This window comes from Phycodurus eques, chromosome 3 (genome assembly GCF_024500275.1).
Source record: "Phycodurus eques isolate BA_2022a chromosome 3, UOR_Pequ_1.1, whole genome shotgun sequence".
Lineage (NCBI taxonomy): Eukaryota > Metazoa > Chordata > Actinopteri > Syngnathiformes > Syngnathidae > Phycodurus > Phycodurus eques.
In genome coordinates this window covers 779,677-799,728 of record NC_084527.1, presented here as the reverse complement: position 1 = coordinate 799,728, position 20,052 = coordinate 779,677, and the positions used below count along the sequence as shown (strand labels likewise).

The following is a 20,052-nucleotide window of genomic DNA, read 5'->3' as shown; positions in this document are numbered from 1 at the left end:
ATGTTCTTTTCAACAAAAATATGAACACACGTACACTAATTCCTTCTGTGGTATTCGGTTTGTTTCTTCTTGTGATTTAGATGATCAGAATACATTTGATGACCAATTTATTTGGAAATTTAAGAAATTCCAAAGAGTAATTGTTGGTTGCAGCCCCTAATTGCGTGAATAAAGTTCTACACACAAATAAATCAATCATTTTATTTTGCATGCGTGCCCGCTTATGACAAAGGTCTTCATATTTATGCTGTCCATTTAAATGACGCTCAATTCAAGCCAAGTCAATTCTGCGCTCGGTGCGAAGTTTGTAGCTTGTGTTAACAACACTTCCTGTACAGTAAAATAAGGTTTGACAATGACGACAGTTTCCGTTATTTCCTACGGGAATGTTATTTTTCTATCCAATTTCCATACAAATGTGTCATTTGAGGCCCTTGCTAAGTACACGGTGATGTATTGGATCCCGATGCAAGTGGAGTGTAACGGCGAAAACCCCTCAATCTGGCGCCTTCGTTTGGATCCGGACTCCAATTTGGCGGTCGGTCGCTTGGTTGAAGCCCCTTTAAAGCGGCCTTGGTGGGTTTTGCGCGTTAGTCCGAGCGTGGGTGCACGCTGAATAATGAAACGAGCGGAGAGGACCGAGCGGGATCAAAACATGTATCCGCACGCAGCGCGCTACATACACCATCCGGATGTATCAAAATGTAAAAAAAAGAGAGTGCCCCCGCCGAGCGACCCCTCTAGTTAATTGGTCAGTCCGTGCGCCCACTAGCTTGCCAGTTACTTCTTTTTTAGTTAGCCTAGCCAGTCAGTCAATCAATCCATCCGCTAGCCAGCTATTTACAGTAGTTAGCTAGCTATCGAGTTACTTAGTCGGTCAGTCTATCTGCTAGTTAATTAGCGAGTCATTTTGGCGGCACGGTGGGAGACTGGTTAGCACGTCTGCCTCACAGTTGCGAGGTTGCGGGTTCAACTCCGGCCTGGCCTGCGTGGCGTTTGCATGTTCTCCCCGTGCCTGCGTGGCTTTTCTCCGGGTACTCCGCTTTCCTCTCGCATCCCAAAAACATGCATGCGAGGTTAATTGAAGAGTCTAAATTGCCCGTAGGTGTGAATGTGAATGGTTGTTTGTTTACATGTGCCCTGCGATTGGCTGGCGACCAATTTAGGGTGTACCCCGCCACGTGCCCGCAGTTAGCTGGGATAGGCTCCAGCACGCCCGCGACCCTCGTGAGGATAAGACTACTCATTCATTCATATTGAATGAATTCAATGAAGGAATGTTTGCAGAGAAACTAAAACTAATGAATGAATGAGTTATTCATTTTGTTTGTTAGTAGGTCAGCCAGCCCATCCACCAGTCAGGTAGTATGTTAGCTAGCTATCAATTAGAGAGTCGGTCGCCCTCATCCATTTCCTAGTCTGTCTGTCCACTAGCTAGCCAGTTACTTTTATTTTATTATTACAGTTGGCCAGTCTATCTGTTAGCTAGCTAGCTAGAGATGGTCGGTCTATCCGCAAATTCATTCATTAGTCATTCCAGCCATCTGTCCTTTCACCAGCTGTCAAATTACTTGAGTAACTTATTTAGTTAGATAGCCATACAGTAGGTCAGTCCATCTGTTAGTTAGTATTTCGTCTATTAGTTTGTTCAAGAGTCAGTCCATCTGTTCATGAGTCTGTGTGCTACTTAGTTTGCATCTGTCCACTAACTAACCTGCCAGTTACAGTCGTTAGTTCCTTCGTTTAGTTCTTTATTTATTTTTTTCCAGCAGTCCGTCTACTAGTTGGTTATTTTGTTCTTTAGTTGGTTTATTAGTAGTACATATGTCCGTCCACTGTTCTTTAGCTAGTCAGTCAGTTATTAAATTCAACAGCCCGTCAGTCCATCCACAAGTTAGTGAATAATTCAGTCCGCTCGTTAGCTATCGAGACTGTTTGTTAGTATGTTAGACAATCATTAGTGAGTTCATTTGTTTATTAGTCTTTTCATTAGTTAGTCAGTCTGTCATTCCATTTGTCTGTCCGGCCATTAGCTAGCCAGTTAATCCATTAGTTAGTGCCTTCGTTTTGTAGCTAGCTAACTTGCCTGGAGCTATTCATTCTAGTAGCAAATACAGCAACCCTCTAAACATGCCTAGCGCCATCTTGGTAGACTAAAACGAGCGCAGAAATGATGACCACACCGGTCACCAGCGGTTAAGTATGTTAATTAGTGCTAACCCGTCAAGCAGACCGGACTAGTAAAATAGAACATTGGGGATTATCTTTTGGACCAGCTGCTGACGGCGCGTTAAGAAAAATGAGGTCAACTGGGAACGAGCAGACGTGGCTCCGCTTTCAGGAAAAAAGAAAAAAAAAAAACTGCTGCTACCGTCAGGAGATAATATCCAATATCCGTGTTGACTCCGATAATCCTTCAATCGCTGTAGTCCTAGTTCAATTGCACTATTCACAAAACGTTCGGGATATCGGGCACCAGCGCTGATCGTGTACATCTCTACTCATACTAACTACGACGCAGACACCACTTTACCAGGCCGACTGGTCTGCCCTTCCTGAGCGTGCGCTTTGGCGGATAGCCACGAGGTCGCCATGCTTCTTTCAGCCGTTTATTGACTCTCCCACTTGAAGTTTGCAGAGAAACTCAAACTAAATACTGACAATTACACATTACATATTTGCCAAAACACATACAGTAGCTTCATCTTACAAAAGTCCACTATCTTAAAGCTAACACATCATGTTAAATGCCATAGACGGGCTAACAAAATTAGCATCGATGTGGCAGTATAAACCTGAAAAAAAAACTTTGAAAAACTTTTTGGGGGAACACAATTGTGTTACTGCAGTTAAAGTGCAGTATCTGCATGCGTGCGCTACATTGCCCCTTGGAGGCCGAGCTGCACACAACAGAAGCAGCACATACAATATCTGGAAAGGTACCATTTTTAAATGTCATAAAATTTTTTAAAAGGGTGATATTAGAGTGACACGTTTGCCATGTTCAATAAAGGTTTTCATCACAACTGCAAGATGTAATCTCATTATCGAGTTCCGGTACTTGGTATCGTGGGTACGCAAAGGTAAGTACTAGGGCCGCAACTAACGATTATTTTAATAATTAATTCATCTGTCAATGATTTTTTCCGATGAATCAGATGAAAACATTGTTTTTTTATTTCCATCCCTTTGATCAAAAAGAGGACATCATTTCAAATGCAAGAAATGCAAAAGACCTGAACTGACGATGATTCAGTTCCCGGTTTCGTCCGTAACATCCGTCAGAAAATCGGCAAAAATGTTGATTGTTTTCCATCATAAAAGCAGAAGTTTGCAAATATTTTGATGCCACACAAAAGACAATCAGTCTGCTTTCATGGAGGATGACAGAAATTGGGGAATATTTACTGTTGACAGACTGAAATTCTGAAGATTTGGACAATTTGAAGTTCGACAATTTCTCGAAACAATTTATCGATTAATTTGATAATCGATTCGTTATTGAATAATAGATTCCGTGTTGCACCTCTAATTCAAAGATATTTTCATCACGACTGCCAGACATAAAATGGCATATCAAGTAGCGGCACGTAGTATCGGCGAGTACTCAATTGTAATTGAGTACTCGCCGTTTTTGTTTTTGTTTTTTGCCGTTCAACTTTTTGTTCCATTGCTTGCCGTGAACGCTTTTCAGAGCAACGTCGTCAATCGAGAACTGCCCGACTGCGTGCAAGTGTGTGTCCCTCTGGAGCCCCGCCCGGACTTTTCTCTTTTCAAGCCATTCGTCCACTCCGGCCACCGAAGCGCACCGCCGGCCGCGCACCTCTCTTCGGCCGCTTCATGACTGGCTCGCTGTGTGCGGACGTCTTCGCGTGCAAACGGACAACACGAAATCAACCAGAAACTTGTGGAAACAATCTTGTGCACCACTTTGGGAATACCGTTTTTCGACAGCCACTGGGAATCCTTTTCGAAAAGAACCTTTCCCAAACTTTTGAAGAAGCCATGCTCCCCTTCACCATCCTATCAGAGTATCACGCACCCCATGTCCGTCGCATTTACCCTAAAAATGTGTCGAAACACAACAATCTGGGGATGCAAGCACCACAGCTTGGGAATTTATTTCTAGAACAGCCTTTCCCAAAATGTGTAAACCACGCAGCCCCCAAAACAAATCAAGACGATGCCAATCACGCGCAACAGTTTGGGAATCCTGGCTAGAAAAGACTAATTACATCAGACCACCACTAGGAATCTTTTCCTACACGAACCTTTGGCAAATGTTCGAAATCATGCGGCCCTCAAGATGCCGTCAAGAGTTGGCGCACCTCCTCTAGCCCACGGGCACCACAGAAAACTGTCAAAACACTCAGGCTCTCACCATCTAATCTCTTTAGAATCGATTATCCTGTAGATATTTCATCAACTACTCAAGTCATCGCCACCTCTCCCCTTCCAAAACAATAGATTTGGTTACTACTAACATGCATTTTATTCTTATTTATAAGGGCTGGACTTCTATGCTTAACCGGCGTATGTCAATACTGAGTGTATGGTATGAACTCTGTAAAGAATTTGAGACAACAAAATCCAGTGTTGTACATGAACGAAAGTTCATAAAAGAGCTTTTTTTTTTTTTGCAAACATGTACTGAACTTCGTTAATTTCTGCCGGATGAACGTAATTGAGAATTCACTCATTTTGTTGTCTGTGAACGGTTTTCGAACCAAAGTTCATTTTCATTAAAGAGTGCCAGGTTTTGTTAGGGACTTATTTTTTTCGGCGGAGCTTCGAGGCAGGTGAAGTTTGAAGTCGACTTAGCAGAGTTATTCAATGATTTATTTTTTTCCCAGCCCTGGTGTACACACAGCACTTTGGGAAACCTGTCTTCAACACGCACGTGGCCACGCAGCCAGCAGTGTAGCGTCACGCTGGCATTCAATTATTCATGGAACCCTCGCAGACTATTTTGAGCGCGTAAAGTGGAAGGAGACGAGCACACGATCTCAAGTTTGGGTCGGAGGGCGCATCGACGTTTCCGAATGGAGGGAAGGAAAAAAGGAAGCATGATGGTGAAAGGGAGGGCGATAAATATTTTATTCTGCCAAACATCAGTCTGCCTGAAAAAATCTGCATCGCATTCTTGCGTCGCGTTACGATTGACGTGTTTGCCCGATTTCTTACATCGCGTTGCAATTGATGTGTTTGCACGATTTGGGGCTGAGGGGTCAAACTGGGGTCAAGGTGTTGTAGGGAACGCATACAGGCACATTTTGCGACCTAAAAGTCGATTAACTATCAAAACAAAAAAGAAAGGTTGGTTTGAAAAACATCCAGATTGTTTTTTTTTTTTTTTATATCATGCCTTTCTTTCAGTCACATGAAGCTCCTCAGTTTACGTAAACATAGTTCCTTGGCACCATGATGCCAGAAATTAATGCCAAAGCAATACTTTTAAATAAGAGGAAAAATAAGCACAAAACGGCATCCAGTTGGTGATTATTTTCAGCAAATAACGGACAATGCGCACCACAAAAAAAAAAAAAAAAAAAAAATTAAAAAAAAAAAGATCCGCAAGTAGCGACCAAGGAAGACGCCGCTGTGTGTAAAAACGAGCGAGTTTGCATGGGCACTTTTGGCTTCAGACGGCGGAATACACGCGTCATACAGAGGATCTTCCACGCGCTGGCTGGTGAGTCACACTAGGCCAATCGGCTTTTCGCCACCAGGCCATGACAGCGCCGGGGGGCACGGGTGGGGGTCGAGTGTGCAAATACCTACTAAGCTTTTACACGTGTACAAACAAAATAAAACACACACACACAGACATGCATGGACATTACATGTAATCATCACGGACAAAAGTGATTTCATCAACAAGTGTGTGTCGTTTTGTGTGTGTGTGTGTGTGTGTGTGTGTGTGTGTGTGTGCGTGCGTGTGTGCATGCGCGCGTGTGTGCACACAGTGAAGCGCTACGCTAAAGCCCGAAAGGATTTTCCAATCAAGAGTAGCAGAAAGATTAACGGAGCCCCGAGTGAACAGTGCCTAGCGAGTCCGACTTACCGCCGCTTGCTAATACGGCGGAATGAGGGCGGTTACCAAAAATGTCGCTATGCAGTCGGCCTTCGCTATATCGCCATGGAGATTTTTGTTTTTACTGTACAGTACAGTACAGTTACTCAAGAACACGTCTCCGGTAAAGTAAACATCCATCCATTATCCTCACACGGGTTTCGGGCGTGCTGGCTCCTATCCCAGCTATCTTCGGGCGAGAAGCGGTCTACACCCTGAACCGGTCGCCATCCAATCACAGGGAACATAGAAACAAACAACCATTCGCACTCACATTCACAGCTATTGGCAATTTAGAGTCTTCAATCAACCTCCCACGCATGTTTTTGGAATGTGGGAGGAAACTGGAGTACCCGTAGAAAACCCACGCAGGCACGGGGGAGCACACGCAAATTCCACACAGGTGGGGCGGGATTTGAACCCGCAACCTCAGAACTGTGAGGCAGATGTGCTACCCAGTCGTCAACCGTGCCGCCTAAAGTAAACATTGTTAGCTAATTGAATATAGCCTACCACCTCTAGCTAGAACCTACTGTAATCCATAACAGGTTGTTTGGATAGACGAAGGCTGGAAACAGCCACTGCTGAACTTTCAATAGCTTTATTAAATAAACGGTAACAAATTACAGTAAACAGAAGCACATTCTCACCAAACCTGCCAGTGGCCTCAACTGACTCCGTCACTGAACATCACAGCAGCTAATGCTATCCCCAGGAAATAGCTGACCAATAGCACGTCTTCATACATTCAGTTCCAGCAGACCGAGTGACAATAGTGAAAAGGTGACATACGAACAAGCTACCAAGTTCTGCGTAAGGAGCGCAGATGGATCAAGTCTTCCATTAAGACAATAATCCTGCCTTTGCTGGGTTCTGTGTTAAAAACATCTAATTCAAAAAAAGGTGATCGTACATAAATGTTCTATTGCAACTTGGAGGCAGCAATTTTGCAGAATTTCTGTGTGAAAATGTGCCAGACACGCTTTTAGCAAGGCATTTTTTTTCTTGATTGGCATTTTTTCTGCATTCTGCATGAAAAGCACAGGCGCCAAAATGCCGAGTCATCTGTTACAGCTGCAAGGCAGCAAATTTAAATCAGTGCGAAAATAAGCTAAAATGTGATGTAGCGCCATGTTAAGCGGCTAACGATCGTCAAGCGGAAAAAAGAGGAAACGTGTATGTAGGCCACTCAGTCATCTTTCTTGTGTTTCGCTTCATCGTCGTCATCTTCAAATACACGCCGACGCACACACACGCCGAGAAAGGGCCCGCGAGGGTTTTGTCTTTTTTCTTCTTCTTCCTCCGGCCCGATGAATCCCTCGTAAAGTAGTCATTAGCGTTCTGAATTAATTCAGGAGCTCAGAATTTCTTTTTTTTTTTAGATCTTCTGAGAGTGGGAGTAAAGGATTTAAAAAAAAAAAAAAATAGTTAAAAAAATAAAATCCATCTTGCTTGCCCACTGCAATGACAATACAAGGTTTTTACCCCACTCAACGCCTCCAAGCAGCTAAGCTGTCTTCGTATACTCACTTATGCTTCAAACGACACATTTGTTTGGAAATTGGATTTAAAAAAAAAAAAAAAAAAAAAAAACATTCCCACTGGAAATAATGGAAAATATCGCCATTAGAAAACTGTCATTTACTATACAGGCAACGAGCGTTTTAACACAAGCTAAGATCTACCAAAATGGAGTATCTGAAATAATAAGCGACAGTAGCGACATCGAGAGACTTCAGCAACTTTGGTGTTACGAGCAACATTAGCATTTTTAGCGGCAGTCGCAACTTTGACTACATTGGTAACACTAGCGATAGTGGCAACATTAACAACATGTAGCAACATTAGTGACATAAGCGACAGTAGTAACATTAGCAATATGTAGCAACATCATCTTGTGTTATGACATGTTGCGTCATTAGCAACTTAGCATCATCATGCGGCCACATTGGCAACATTAGCAACATAGGCGACAGTGACAGCTAAAAGGATTTTACACAATTTCACGTTAAACAAGGGCTCTAAACAGTTCAATCAATTGTCAAAATAGTTGTTTATTCATTTGATAATTGATGAGTTGCTGATTTTTCAATTAATTGTTGCACCTCTATATTAAATTCAGTTTGTCTGTTATGAAAATTGGTCAACCTCTAATTTCTTCCGAAATAATAGGAAATAGGAAAATAATCATAATATGGCCATTATTTAGTCTTGTATGTGCTTCAAGTACTACCATTATTATTATATTATACTATTATATAGTCTTTTATGTGCTGCGCATCCAACAACAGTGTAGCTCTGCTTATCTTTTTGCTTAGTTTGGCAAGATGTTTTATACTTCATATAGTTATGACTGAAAATTACTATAAATAGCCATAAATAAATAAAAAAATAGCCTCTTATGCTAGTCAACATCCGATTTGTTCAGAAACTTCAATATTCATAAAAATCCCATCGGAAATAAAGGAAATCGAAATAGAAATCTATTGCGGTTCAATCGAGGTTTCTAGCGGATACCACCTAACGTTATATTGTGTGTTTTGCGTGCTGCGCATCCAACAACACTGCAGCTCTGCTCAGCTTTTGGCTTCGTTTGGCCAAATGAAGGAGGCTTTTTGTATATTGAATATAATCTGTATGAAATGATAAGTATGGCACACAATCAAAACCTGTAGCATTTCCACCGACACTGAGCATTTGAAATCATATTTTCAACATTGCTTATCATTTACTATTGTGTCTTACATTTCTTCCTTCATGTTGTGCTCCTGGATCAATAATTGAGTGGTTGAATCTTTATATTGGAAATATTTGTTGTTTCAAAAAAGCAAGATTGTTCATGAATTATTAATGGCATTTTCTTATTTGTCGAAAAAAGACGGAAGAAGGAATGTAAGAGCAAAGGCGACATCCTTGAATTGGGAAAGCTTTTGTTGTTTCTTCTTGAGTTTTTTCTTTATGAAACGCTTGCGGTGGCACACAGCTGGCCCTCCAAATCGGGCACATTCAGGAAACAACATGATATTCTTAAAAAGGAAACAAAAACAAAGGTCAGCCTACGCTTGTGAAGACATATGATGCAATGAGCAAACACATTTTTCTTGTCTTAAACAAGTTATGTGTTGTTTCAGGAAGCATCAGTCACGACAGTAACAGCTATTGAAAAGCAGTTCTCTTCGATGTCAATGGTGCGCATCAGTCACTACAGTGGACACGTTTTGTGTCTCATGCTCCATCACGGTTTGTAAAGATAAATCATGAACGCGGGGCAGCTGCCCCGGCAGAGTCCAACGAACCTGCGCTGCCTTGGCCCGACTCTATAGAGTCGGCGTCAGCGCAGGGGGGCCCAGGAAAGGTTAGATGATACAAATTTTTTGTCAACAACGAATTTACTGAAACATCTCTTGGGGCCCGTCATTCGCAGTGCGTACGCTCTCGTCCGCACTATGCGTGAGTTTTGCCAGCAAGATTGTGTATCAGTCACTACAGTAGACAGCTATCAAAAAGATGGCTTCATTCACACAAGCGTATGTGGAGTACAGTCAGAAAATATTTCCTAAATAGCTGTCCATCCGCTAGTATAGTCGACGCGGGTCACTACAACCGTGTCTGTAGTTAACGCTGCCGCGAGTGTACAGACGACGACTAAACTAAAGGTCAACGTGAGGTCGTCCGCGCGGCGCCACGATCTGAAATGTGCGCCTCCACGCGGCGCAGACAAATCTCCACTTGACCCCATGGAGGCCGTCCAGTGGCGGCATTAGGGCGAAGGGGGGTGGGGGCGTTAGTGTGTGTTTGTGGTGGGGGGGGGGGTTAGCCTCCACAGCACCGCTAAGCCAACAGACGACGCATCAGCAAGCATTTGGGATGCTAAGCTATGCGCTAACTCAACCAAGAAACTTCAGGCTGCCTTTGATATATCCATCCATCCATTTTCTGAGCCGCTTTTCCTCACGCGGGTCGCGGGCATGCTGGAGCCTATCTCAGCTATCATCGGGCAGGAGGCGGGGTTACACCCTGAACCGGTTGCCAGCCAATCGCAGCCATTCAACCATTCGCACTCACAGTCACACCTACGGGCAATTTAGAGTCTCCAATGAATGCATGTTTTTGGGATGCGGGAGGAAACCGGAGTGCCCGGAGAAAAGCCACGCAGGCACGGGGAGAACACGCAAACTCCACACAGGCGGGGCCGGGGATTGAACCCCGGTCCTCAGAACTGTGAGGCTGACGCTGTAACCAGTAGTCCACCGTGCCGGCCTTTGACAGATACAAAAGACAAATACACAAATATCCGTGCAGTGAACTATTGAAATTATGATATAGCTAACCCCTAACTCTGTTTGAAACTCTAATTTTAGACCCTGACCTTGTTTTGAAACCCTAATCTCTTCTGGAAACCCCTAACCTTGTCTTTGACCCCTCACTTGAAAGCACAACCTTTGCTTGAAACCATACTCCTGTCTTGAACCCTTACTTTGAAACTCTAAGCCTAACCCCGGCTGGAGAAGCTAACTTGAAACCTTTAACTCTGTCTTTCAAGCCTCACGAAGGACCGTACGCATCCTTTAAAATCCCTGCAATATCCTGAAACCCAAACTCACGCTTGCAGCTCTAGTTTGAAGCGCTGGCCTAACTAAGCCAGGCTTGAAAGCTGAAGCTGCCTGAGGAAGTATCGCTTCTACGAAGCCATCTTTTGCACTGCTACTGCTTTTACATATTTTGGTCACTTTCTACTTCCTGTTTTTGCCTCGTGACAACACTCAGCCGCAGGCGGCAGAAATATCGCCAATTTGAATGTCAAAATCAAAAGCTGCTTCTGGAAGACATGCAGTGTAATTAACAGCAAGAAGTAGTCCGCAACTGACCTTCACATACTTGGCACAGGGAAGATATGCCTGTGAGCGTTATTGTATGCTTTCTTTGTATGCGTTGCTACTCCGTGTGTGTTAAGTAGCAGTTGTTCGAAGGGTTAGAATTACTTCATGCCAATTACTGTCAGTACAGCTATGTTGTTTTGCATTATATGTCAGCATTATGCTAGTGGGCTTAGGTCAGATGAAATTGTATGGTTCGGTTGAACATTTCGGCCTTTGAATATACAATGTTGAATTCTCTTTTCCATTTTGTTTTACAGTCAACTTCAACTGGGAGTGACAAATATTATTTTGGCTGTTTTCGCTCTCGTGTGATCCAGATTCTTGACAGCGGGAGCGTGTCTTTTATTTAATTAAAGTCAGTTTGAATAAGTATAAATGTGTTTTAGGGCTACTACTAACAATTATTTTAATAATTAATCTGTCGATTATTTTTTCGATGAACGGATGATGGACCAGATATAAAAAAAATAAACATTTAAAAAAAGGTTTTAATATCCATCCCTTTAGGCAGAAACGGGACATTATTTAAAATTGTCAGTGCAGAAAATTCCGTTCCTGGTTTGGTCCAAAACATCCGTCATAAAATCTGCGAAAATGTCGACGACTGTATTCCAAAGTAAAAGCAATGTAAAAAACAAAAACGATCAAGTCTGCTTTCATGGAGGATGACAAAAATCTGAGATTTACTCTTGAGAGGCTGAAATTGCGAGCATTTGGACAACTTGAAGTTCACCGAGAGCTTTCAATGATTATTCAAGGACCAAAATAGCTGTGGATTAATCTGATCATTAGTCAGCGATTTATCGGTTAACTCTTGCACCTTTAATCTGTTACAGCATGTCGGAGGGGCAAGAGTAACAAAAGATTTTTATTTTATTTTTTTAAATGGTATGTGTAAATGTCAAACTCGGCTACGACATCATTTTATAAAGCAAATCATGTGCACGCACTTCATATTTCCTGCTCAAATCTGTACCAAAATTGCAAGTGGTCCTTGCATTGAATAATGTGGAGATACTGCATGCATCCATCCATCCATCCATTTTCTGTCGCGCTTCTCCTCACGCGGGTCGCGGGCGTGCCGGAGCCCATCCCAGCGATCATCGGCCAGGAGGCGGGGTACGCCCTGAACCGGTTGCCAGCCCATCGCAGTGAGATACTGCAAGAATTGATTTTATTATGTAGTAGAAAATTTCATATTGATATTGTACAACTGGTTTCTGTGCGTTTTTGTACCTTGAATATGAAACGGAAACAGCTGCGTCCATGAGACGCCGCAAGAAGCGACTCCAGTCCGCGAAAAGTGGATGTGTGAAGCCGGCCGGACGCATTTCCGTCCAGAGGAAGGAGCAGCTTGCTTGGGGATGTACTCCCACCATGAACGGGGGTCGTCACGGTGGAACGCTAGGTTAGCTTGCGCCGCTAGCCGCAGACAACAGAATGACCTAAGACAGCTCACAGTCGCGCTTCGGGCCGCTCCTAAAAATAGAGCATTGCTCGGCGGCCCCCGCGTCACATGGAGCAAACATGGCCGTCACGGTCGGCCATCTTAAGTGTGGCTGACATGCGCCACTTGACTTTCTTAAAAAAAAGAAAGACAAAAAAAAACAATGATGTATTTTTTTATTTATTTTAAACACTTGCTAAAAATAGCCGTGCCCCACTGTGTGGCGAGGACGTCACGATGCTAAGACGGAGACGGACCGGATGAGCGTGTCACATGGGGGTTGGACTGGGTAAATGCGCAGGTGTCAAACTCAAGGCCCGGGGGCCACGTCTGGCCCACAATTTCATTATTACTGGCCCACTGAAGCATCATTAGGAAGACCGCTCGTGTTATAGGGATGAACGCCAACCCTAACCCTAACCCTGACCAGAACAAGCTCAATTGTTTTTATTTGGTACAAATGTAATACATATTTAGAAGGCTCGTCTTGTTACATCTGCACCCATCTTAACAATGTAGGAGCCAATCAGATCACAGCAGGGCATGTCCTGCCTAGAACACAAATGAAGTTAAACACGTGCATCTACTTCCTGTTCCCTCCTGTTACTTCCTGTCCACTCGTTAGCAAAACTGAAAATGATGGACATTTCCACTGGTCAACTGGAATCTGCCACCAACGAAAATATTCGGCAAGTATGTTTTCCAAGTAAAAGCCTGGAAAAGCATCTGGCCCAGGGTTAGGGTTTGCACTGACTTGAAACCCTACTTTGAAACCCCAACTCAAGCTTCAAACCCTAATTTGAAACCCAAATTCTAGCTCAAGCCCTAATTTGAAAGCCAAACTTGAAATCCTAAAACAGATTTGAAACCCTCATTTGAAACGCTAAAACTTGAAACCCTACTTTGAATCCCTCAAACTAACTTGAAACCCTACTTTGAATCCTAAAACCTGACTTGAAACCCTAAAACCAACTTGAAACCCAAAAACTGACATGAAACCCGACTTTAAAACTCTAAAACTGACTTAAAACCGTACTTTAAAACCGTAAAACTGTCTTTAAACCCCACTTTGAAACCCCAAAACCGACTTGAAACCCTACTTTGAAACCCAAACTTGAGCTTCAAACCCTACTTTGCAGCCTCCCCATTGACTAGCAAGCCTATTAGCTCTTGTACGTGAACTGAATATGATGTCGGCATGCTCAGCGTTTGCATATTGGTGGAAGTATTGAGCTGCTGGCTTATTCTAGAATTTTCCCTCTCACTGGTTGACTGGACAGAAAGATCTCCATCATCGTACTGTACTGAAGCACAGTGCGTTGGGGGGCTCACGATGGTCGTTGTCACGTGGAGACGGCCCTGTTCTATTCGGCACGCTAAACCCGATCACGGTGGAACATTATGCCTGGCAGAGCGCGCTAATATTTCATGCGCGCTGCATCAAACCAACAAATGGCAAAAAGACAAAGAAATGGTAAAAACGGCAACGCTGCAATACATCTGGCAAAGAAAACTTGACGGCAACGCGGCGACCGGTAGCTCGGGTAGCACGGATACCCCTCCGTGTGAGTTCACGGTCGTGCGGAAAATCTAAATCCGGCAAGCTGAGAAACCAGTAAAGTGGCGTCAAATGTTTCAAAATGCCCCAACACTACAGCCCAAAAGTCACTCAGTAGCGCCCCCTGGAGTGGCTGCGTCGGGAATCGTTCACTCATGTCCTATTTCCAGATTCGCGGAATATATAGTTAGTTGACTTGAGGGCTGAAACGATAATCGAATATTCCTGAATCACAACCACCAGATTAGTGGAACATATAGCTGACTTTAGGGCTGAAACGATAAATATTGTGAAACGATAATAAAATATTCCCGAATCACGACCACCAGATTGTTATATAATGGAATATAATATATATAGTTGACTTTATGGCTGAAACAATAATCGAATATTCTGAAACGATAATCAAATATTTCCAAATCACGATCACCAGATTAGTGGAAGATATAGTTGACTTTAGGTATGAACCAATAATCGAATATTCCTGAATCACGGTCACCAGATTAGTGGAATACACTACGGTAGACTTTAGCGTTGAACCAATAATCGAATATTCTGAAACGATAATCAAATATTCCCGAATCACGATCAAAAGATTTTTATATATTAGCCTAGAAAGTTCAGTCAGTCAGTCAAATGAAAACTCGTTTTGGAACAGTGCTGCCATTAATGACAGCAACGCTGTCGCATAATTACATTTTACGGGATCAATGTCAGTTGGTGGACCTTCCATAAGAAATATTGACCAAATCAATCCATCATAATAACATGATATTGTTTTAAGATGAGCGTATTTTACAAAATGAATCCAAACTAAGCACTTTCCGCCCAACCGTGTTACGCGCTGCATTGTCTGCATGGGCGAAATGGATCATGGGATATCTTTGCTTTTCTCGTGACCATGATGCATTGTGGGATACAGTCAGGCAGGGGTGTCGATAGTACGGCTCGGGGGCCATTTGCGGCCCACGGCATGGTTTTATTGGCCCAACATATAGCCTAATAATGACATTGTTCATATGAGAGTGCGACGATATAAGACAGCAATATAAGGTAGAATATTAACTTGAACAAAGCAGTGTTTGTAAACTGTCTTTTTTTTTTATTTCTTGAAAATGTGTCATTTTGGAGGTGAGGGGATTGCGCGACGATATACAAGAGTTTATACAGCGGACCCCCACATAGTGGCGCTTTGGCGCACCCTCAGATTCACCTAGGAGCGGATTTCTTCCCCAATTTCTTTTTTCCCAAATGTTTTTCCATTTGCTTGTTTTCCCTGTTTTTCTTTTTATAGTTTCTTTTTGGAGGGGAACCAACCCCAAAAATGCTTATTAGATTTTTAACCCTGCTTCTTCAAAATTTGGCGGGTTTAATTTTTTGCCGTCAATTCCAGTAGGTCCGGATTGTCGGGATTTGCGGCCCAGCCCGGCCGGCCCCCTCTGCTGCACTGCCACTCGATAGCACGGCACGTTAATTTTTTCCACAGCGGTTATGCGGTGAATTTGGTCCCCTCTTCTGCCGCTGAGGTCACACCGAGACGAGGGCGGCGAGTCCATTATGGCCGTGAAAAGGGGGCGTTGCAAAGGCAATTAGTTATTTAGCGATTGCGCCAAAACGGATTGATATTGTTGGAAATTTCTTCAGCAACAAATACAACCCCAATTCCAATGAGGTCGGGACATTGTGTTAAACATAAATAAAAACGGAATACAATGATTTGCAAATCATGTTCAACCTATATTTAATTGAATACACTACAAAAATATTTAATGTTCAAACTGATAAACTTGATTGTTTTTAGCAAATCATCATTCAGTTTGAATATTATGGCTGCAACACGTTGGGGGGCACACACACAGCTGGGGCACGGCCATGTTTAGCACTGTGTTACATCACCTTTTCTTTTGAACAACATTCAATAAACGTTTGGGAACTGAGGACAATCATTGTTGAAGCTTTGTCGGTGGAATTCTTTCCCATTCTCGCTCGATGTACAGCTGCAGCTGTTCAACAGTCCGGAGTCTCCGTTGTCGTATTTTACGCTTCATAACGCGCCGCGCATTTTCAATGGGAGACAGGTCTGGACTGCAGGCAGGCCAGTCTAGTACCCGCACTCTTTTACTACGAACGCTGTTGTAACACGTGCAGAATGTGGTTTGGCATTGTCTTGCTGAAATAAGCAGGGGCGTCCATGAAAAAGGCGTCGCTTGGATGGCAGCATATGTTTCTCCAAGACCTGTATGTACCTTTCAGCATGAATGGTGCCTTCACAGATGTGTAAGTTACCCATGCCATTGGCACTAACAGAGCCCCATACCATCACAGATGCTGGCTTTTGAACTTTGCGTCCATAACAGTCCGGGTGGTTCTTTTCCTCTTTGGCCCAGAGGACACGACATCCACAATTTCCAAAAACAATTTGAAATGTGGACTCGACAGACCACAGAACAATTTTCCACTTTACATCGGTCCATCTAAGATGAGCTCGGGCCCAGAGAAGCCGGTGGCGTTTCTGGGTGTTGTTGATGAATGGCTTTTGCTTTGCATAGTAGAGTTTCAAGTTGCACTTACGGATGTAGTGCCGAACTGTATTGACTGACATTGGTTTTGTGAAGTGTTCCTGAGCCCATCTGTTGATATCCTTTACACGTCGATGTCGGTTTTTGATGCAGCGGCGCCCGAGGGATCGAAGGTCACGGGCATTCGATGTCGGTTTTCGGCCTCGCCGCTTCCATGCGGTGATTTCTCCAGATTCTCTGAACCTTTTGATGATATTATGGACCGTAGATGATGAAATCCCTAAATTCCTTGCAATTGTACATTGACGAAACATTATCCTTAAACTCTTCGACTATTTTTTCACGCACTTGTTGACAAAGAGGTGAACCTCGCCCCATCTTTGCTTGTGAATGACTGAGCAATTCAGGGCAGCTCCTTTCCCACCTGTTCCCAATGAGCCTGTTCACCTGTGGGATGTTCCCAACAGGTGTTTGATGAGCATTCCTCAACTTGCCACCTGTCCCAGCGTTTGTGGAAAGTGTTTCAGCCAGAAAATTTGAAGTTCATGATTATTTGCCAAAAACAATCAATTTGATCAGTTTGAACATTATATCATATCTTGTCTTTGTAGTGTATTCAATTAAATATAGGTTGAACATGATTTGCAAATCATTGTATTCTGTTTTTATTTATGTTTAACACAACGTCCCAACTTCATTGGAATTGGGGTCGTACATCCAATCAACTTATTGGCGAAAAATGGACCATTAAGACCCCATTCCCCCTTTCAGTGATTTCTTGATTGACCGGGTCTGAAGGACATCAGGTTTGGGATTACTCAGTGAAAATGAATTTAATTTTTTTTTTTTAAATAAAATACAATTTCAATCATTTTTTTCCGTCATAAATAAAGTCACTGCGTTTTATGTTGACTTGAGTTATATTTGTCTCATATTTACATTTGTTTGATGATGGTAAACATTTAACTTGGGAAACTCTGCAAAAATGCAAGAATTTGAGAAGGGAAGGTGGCAAATACTTTTTCACAGCACTGCATACTGCTGACACAATGTACTGTAACAGCACTATAAAATGGTTAGGGAGCGTTGTTGGTTTGCTTTTATCTGGCCAAAATGCACGGTCACGCATGTAAGGCGCTAATCAGTCATCGCAATCTGCCCGCCGACGCCCGAGCCAGTCGGTCATCGACGTGGCAAAAATGTGTGCGAAAAGGACGCCGTAGCGACGGCTGACCTGGCCTACTTCCTGGTGCATCGTGGTACTAATGAGGATGCGACTACGTCGTGTACTCGGAGGGATGCGCCCGACATACCTTCCGTCTCTCCGATACTAACGCACGCGATACCGGCTGTCACGTGACCTATATTTCATCAAACACATACTTTTGTCTCCACTAGCTTAATGGGAACATACACTGCAAAGCGCCATAGACAGGCTAACTGATAGCATGCAGCAAACAACTTTATTTGTAGAGTTCTTAAAAAAAAGTGCAGTACGTCATCAGGATCCAACATTAAATATAAAACAATCAATAATAAAGTATTTAAGTCTTATATTTTTCTAAAACCTATGCCATGTTCAATATAAGTTTGTGTTTTTGAACAATATGATGAAAATAAAACATTCACAAACAAAATAAGATAAAGAGGGATGGCAAGTTTAGGACAATCCCATGCTTGAAAGCATACATTGAAAAGCTAGCCTGGTCGCAAACCCGACTTTGAAACCCTAACCCAATCTTGAAGCCTTAACCCTGAAACGATACCCGACTTTCAAGTCAGCCTTGAAACGCGAATCCTGGCTTTGAGCCCGATTTACAAAACACAACTTAGAAAGCCAACCTGGCTTCGATGATGTCAAGAGAAGAGAAGAGAAGAGAAGAGAGTCCCTCTTCACAAGGGGGGGGGGGGGGGGGAATCGGGGGGCGCTCCGAGGGAACGATGACATCATTTCGACGCTTTTTTTTTTTTTTACTACGACCGCGTTTACTTCGAACGTCAAAAGCGTGCCGCGCTCCCGGCGCGTCGGTGGAGAACATCCAAACCGCAAATATAACAGAAATGAATTCATTTGAATGAATGAATGAGTAACCGGTACACAGCGGAAAAGCAAGGATTCTATGCGATCGGTGTTGGGGGGGCAGCCATGGCGCTGATAGTAAAAGCCTCGCAACGGACCGCGGCGCTCCACGCACGTTTCACGCGCACGGCCGACGCAATCAGAAGCACCCGCTGTCACGTTCGCACTCACCACCGAGCGACGCGTCCCGGTCCTTCGTCCCCCGGCGGCCGTGGACGCGGACGCGGAGCAGGTGCCCCCCCACCCCCCACCCGACTCAGCCGAGTGAAACACGAGCTACGCACTTGCTCGTCATCCAAATGTGATCGCCTAATCCTCAAAACAGTCAGCGGCCGCCTCCGAGTCGAGTGACGTCGATTTAAAGACTCCAAGTCACTCCGCGTCCGCGTCCACTTTTGCGCTTGCCGGCTGGCTGGAGCGTTAGCATTAGCTGCCGGCTAACCCCCTCCGCATACTTTGGTTAAATACGTGGCAGCTCACCTTTTGGGGGAAGAAAGTCGTCGTTGCGTGAGATTTCCAAGGGAAAAAGTAAGAAAACAGACGAAAGATCTTTCAGTTCCACTTTTGAGAGACAAAATGTCTCAGCGGTTGCTTGGACTTCCTCATTGGACGAACCCTCACTTTTGACATACACGTACACGCGCGCGCACACTTGCGCGCGACGACCTCAAGTTGGATTTGCGGATTTAAACGACGATTGAAAGGACATTATTTATGAATGTCTTCTTACCTGCTATTCCAAGCGCAAACTCCGCTGTGTGTAAATGATTAAAGACTTATCATAGTGTGTGTGTGTCCGTGCGTGCAATTTGACAAGTGGGCAGCTTTATGGATGATACACGAGTCCCCTCAAACGCAATGCTGCCATCTGTTGGTTATGTTTGGAACTGCCACTACATTCAGGAGGGGACTCGGGAATATACGTGAACCCCGCATATTCCCGGTTCGGTATTTGCCGAATCGCATAATCGCTATATAGGTCCCATTGTGTGTCCCTCACCACCTGTGGGAGGGGCCATAGGGGTCGGGTGCAGTGTAAGCTGGGCAGTGGCCGAAGGCAAGGACCTTGGCAATCCGATCCCTGGCTACAGAAACTGACTCTAGGGATGTGGAATGTCACCTCTCTGGCAAGCTGGTGTGCGAGGTCGAGAAGTTCCGACGATATATAGTCAGGCTCGCCTCCACACATGGCTTGGGCTCTGGTACCAGTCCTCTCGAGAGGGTTTGGACTCTCTTCCAGTCTTGCCAACGGTGAGAGGCGCCGAGCAGGTGTGGGTATACTTATTGCCCCCTAGCTGGGCGCCTGTACATTAGGGTTCACCCCGGTGGACGAGAGGGTAGCCTCCCTCCGCCTTCGGGTGGGGGGACGGGTCCTGACTGTTGTTTGTGCCTATGCGCCAAACAGCAGTTCAGAGTACCCACCCTTTTCGGAGTCCTTGGAGGGGGTGATGGAGAACGCTCCCGCTGGGGACTCCATCGTTCTGCTGGGGGACCT

At 44.1% G+C, this 20,052-nt stretch overlaps 1 protein-coding gene across 8 annotated transcripts in view; it reads right to left on the bottom strand.

Moving 5' to 3' along the window:
- taok3a (TAO kinase 3a) overlaps window positions 1-19,366 on the bottom strand; it is a 61,776-nt gene extending 42,410 nt beyond the window's left edge. For 2 of the 8 annotated variants that reach the window (XM_061671272.1, XM_061671276.1), the window contains exon 1: window positions 18,842-19,014. Coding sequence is in view for 1 of the 8 variants with exons in the window: in XM_061671276.1 (XP_061527260.1) it covers window positions 18,842-18,852 (11 nt within the window). In the remaining 7 variants the exon portion in view is untranslated. The other 6 variants (XM_061671267.1, XM_061671275.1, XM_061671270.1 and 3 more) reach the window with 5 other exon arrangements.
- Between the last annotated feature and the right edge of the window lie 686 nt (window positions 19,367-20,052).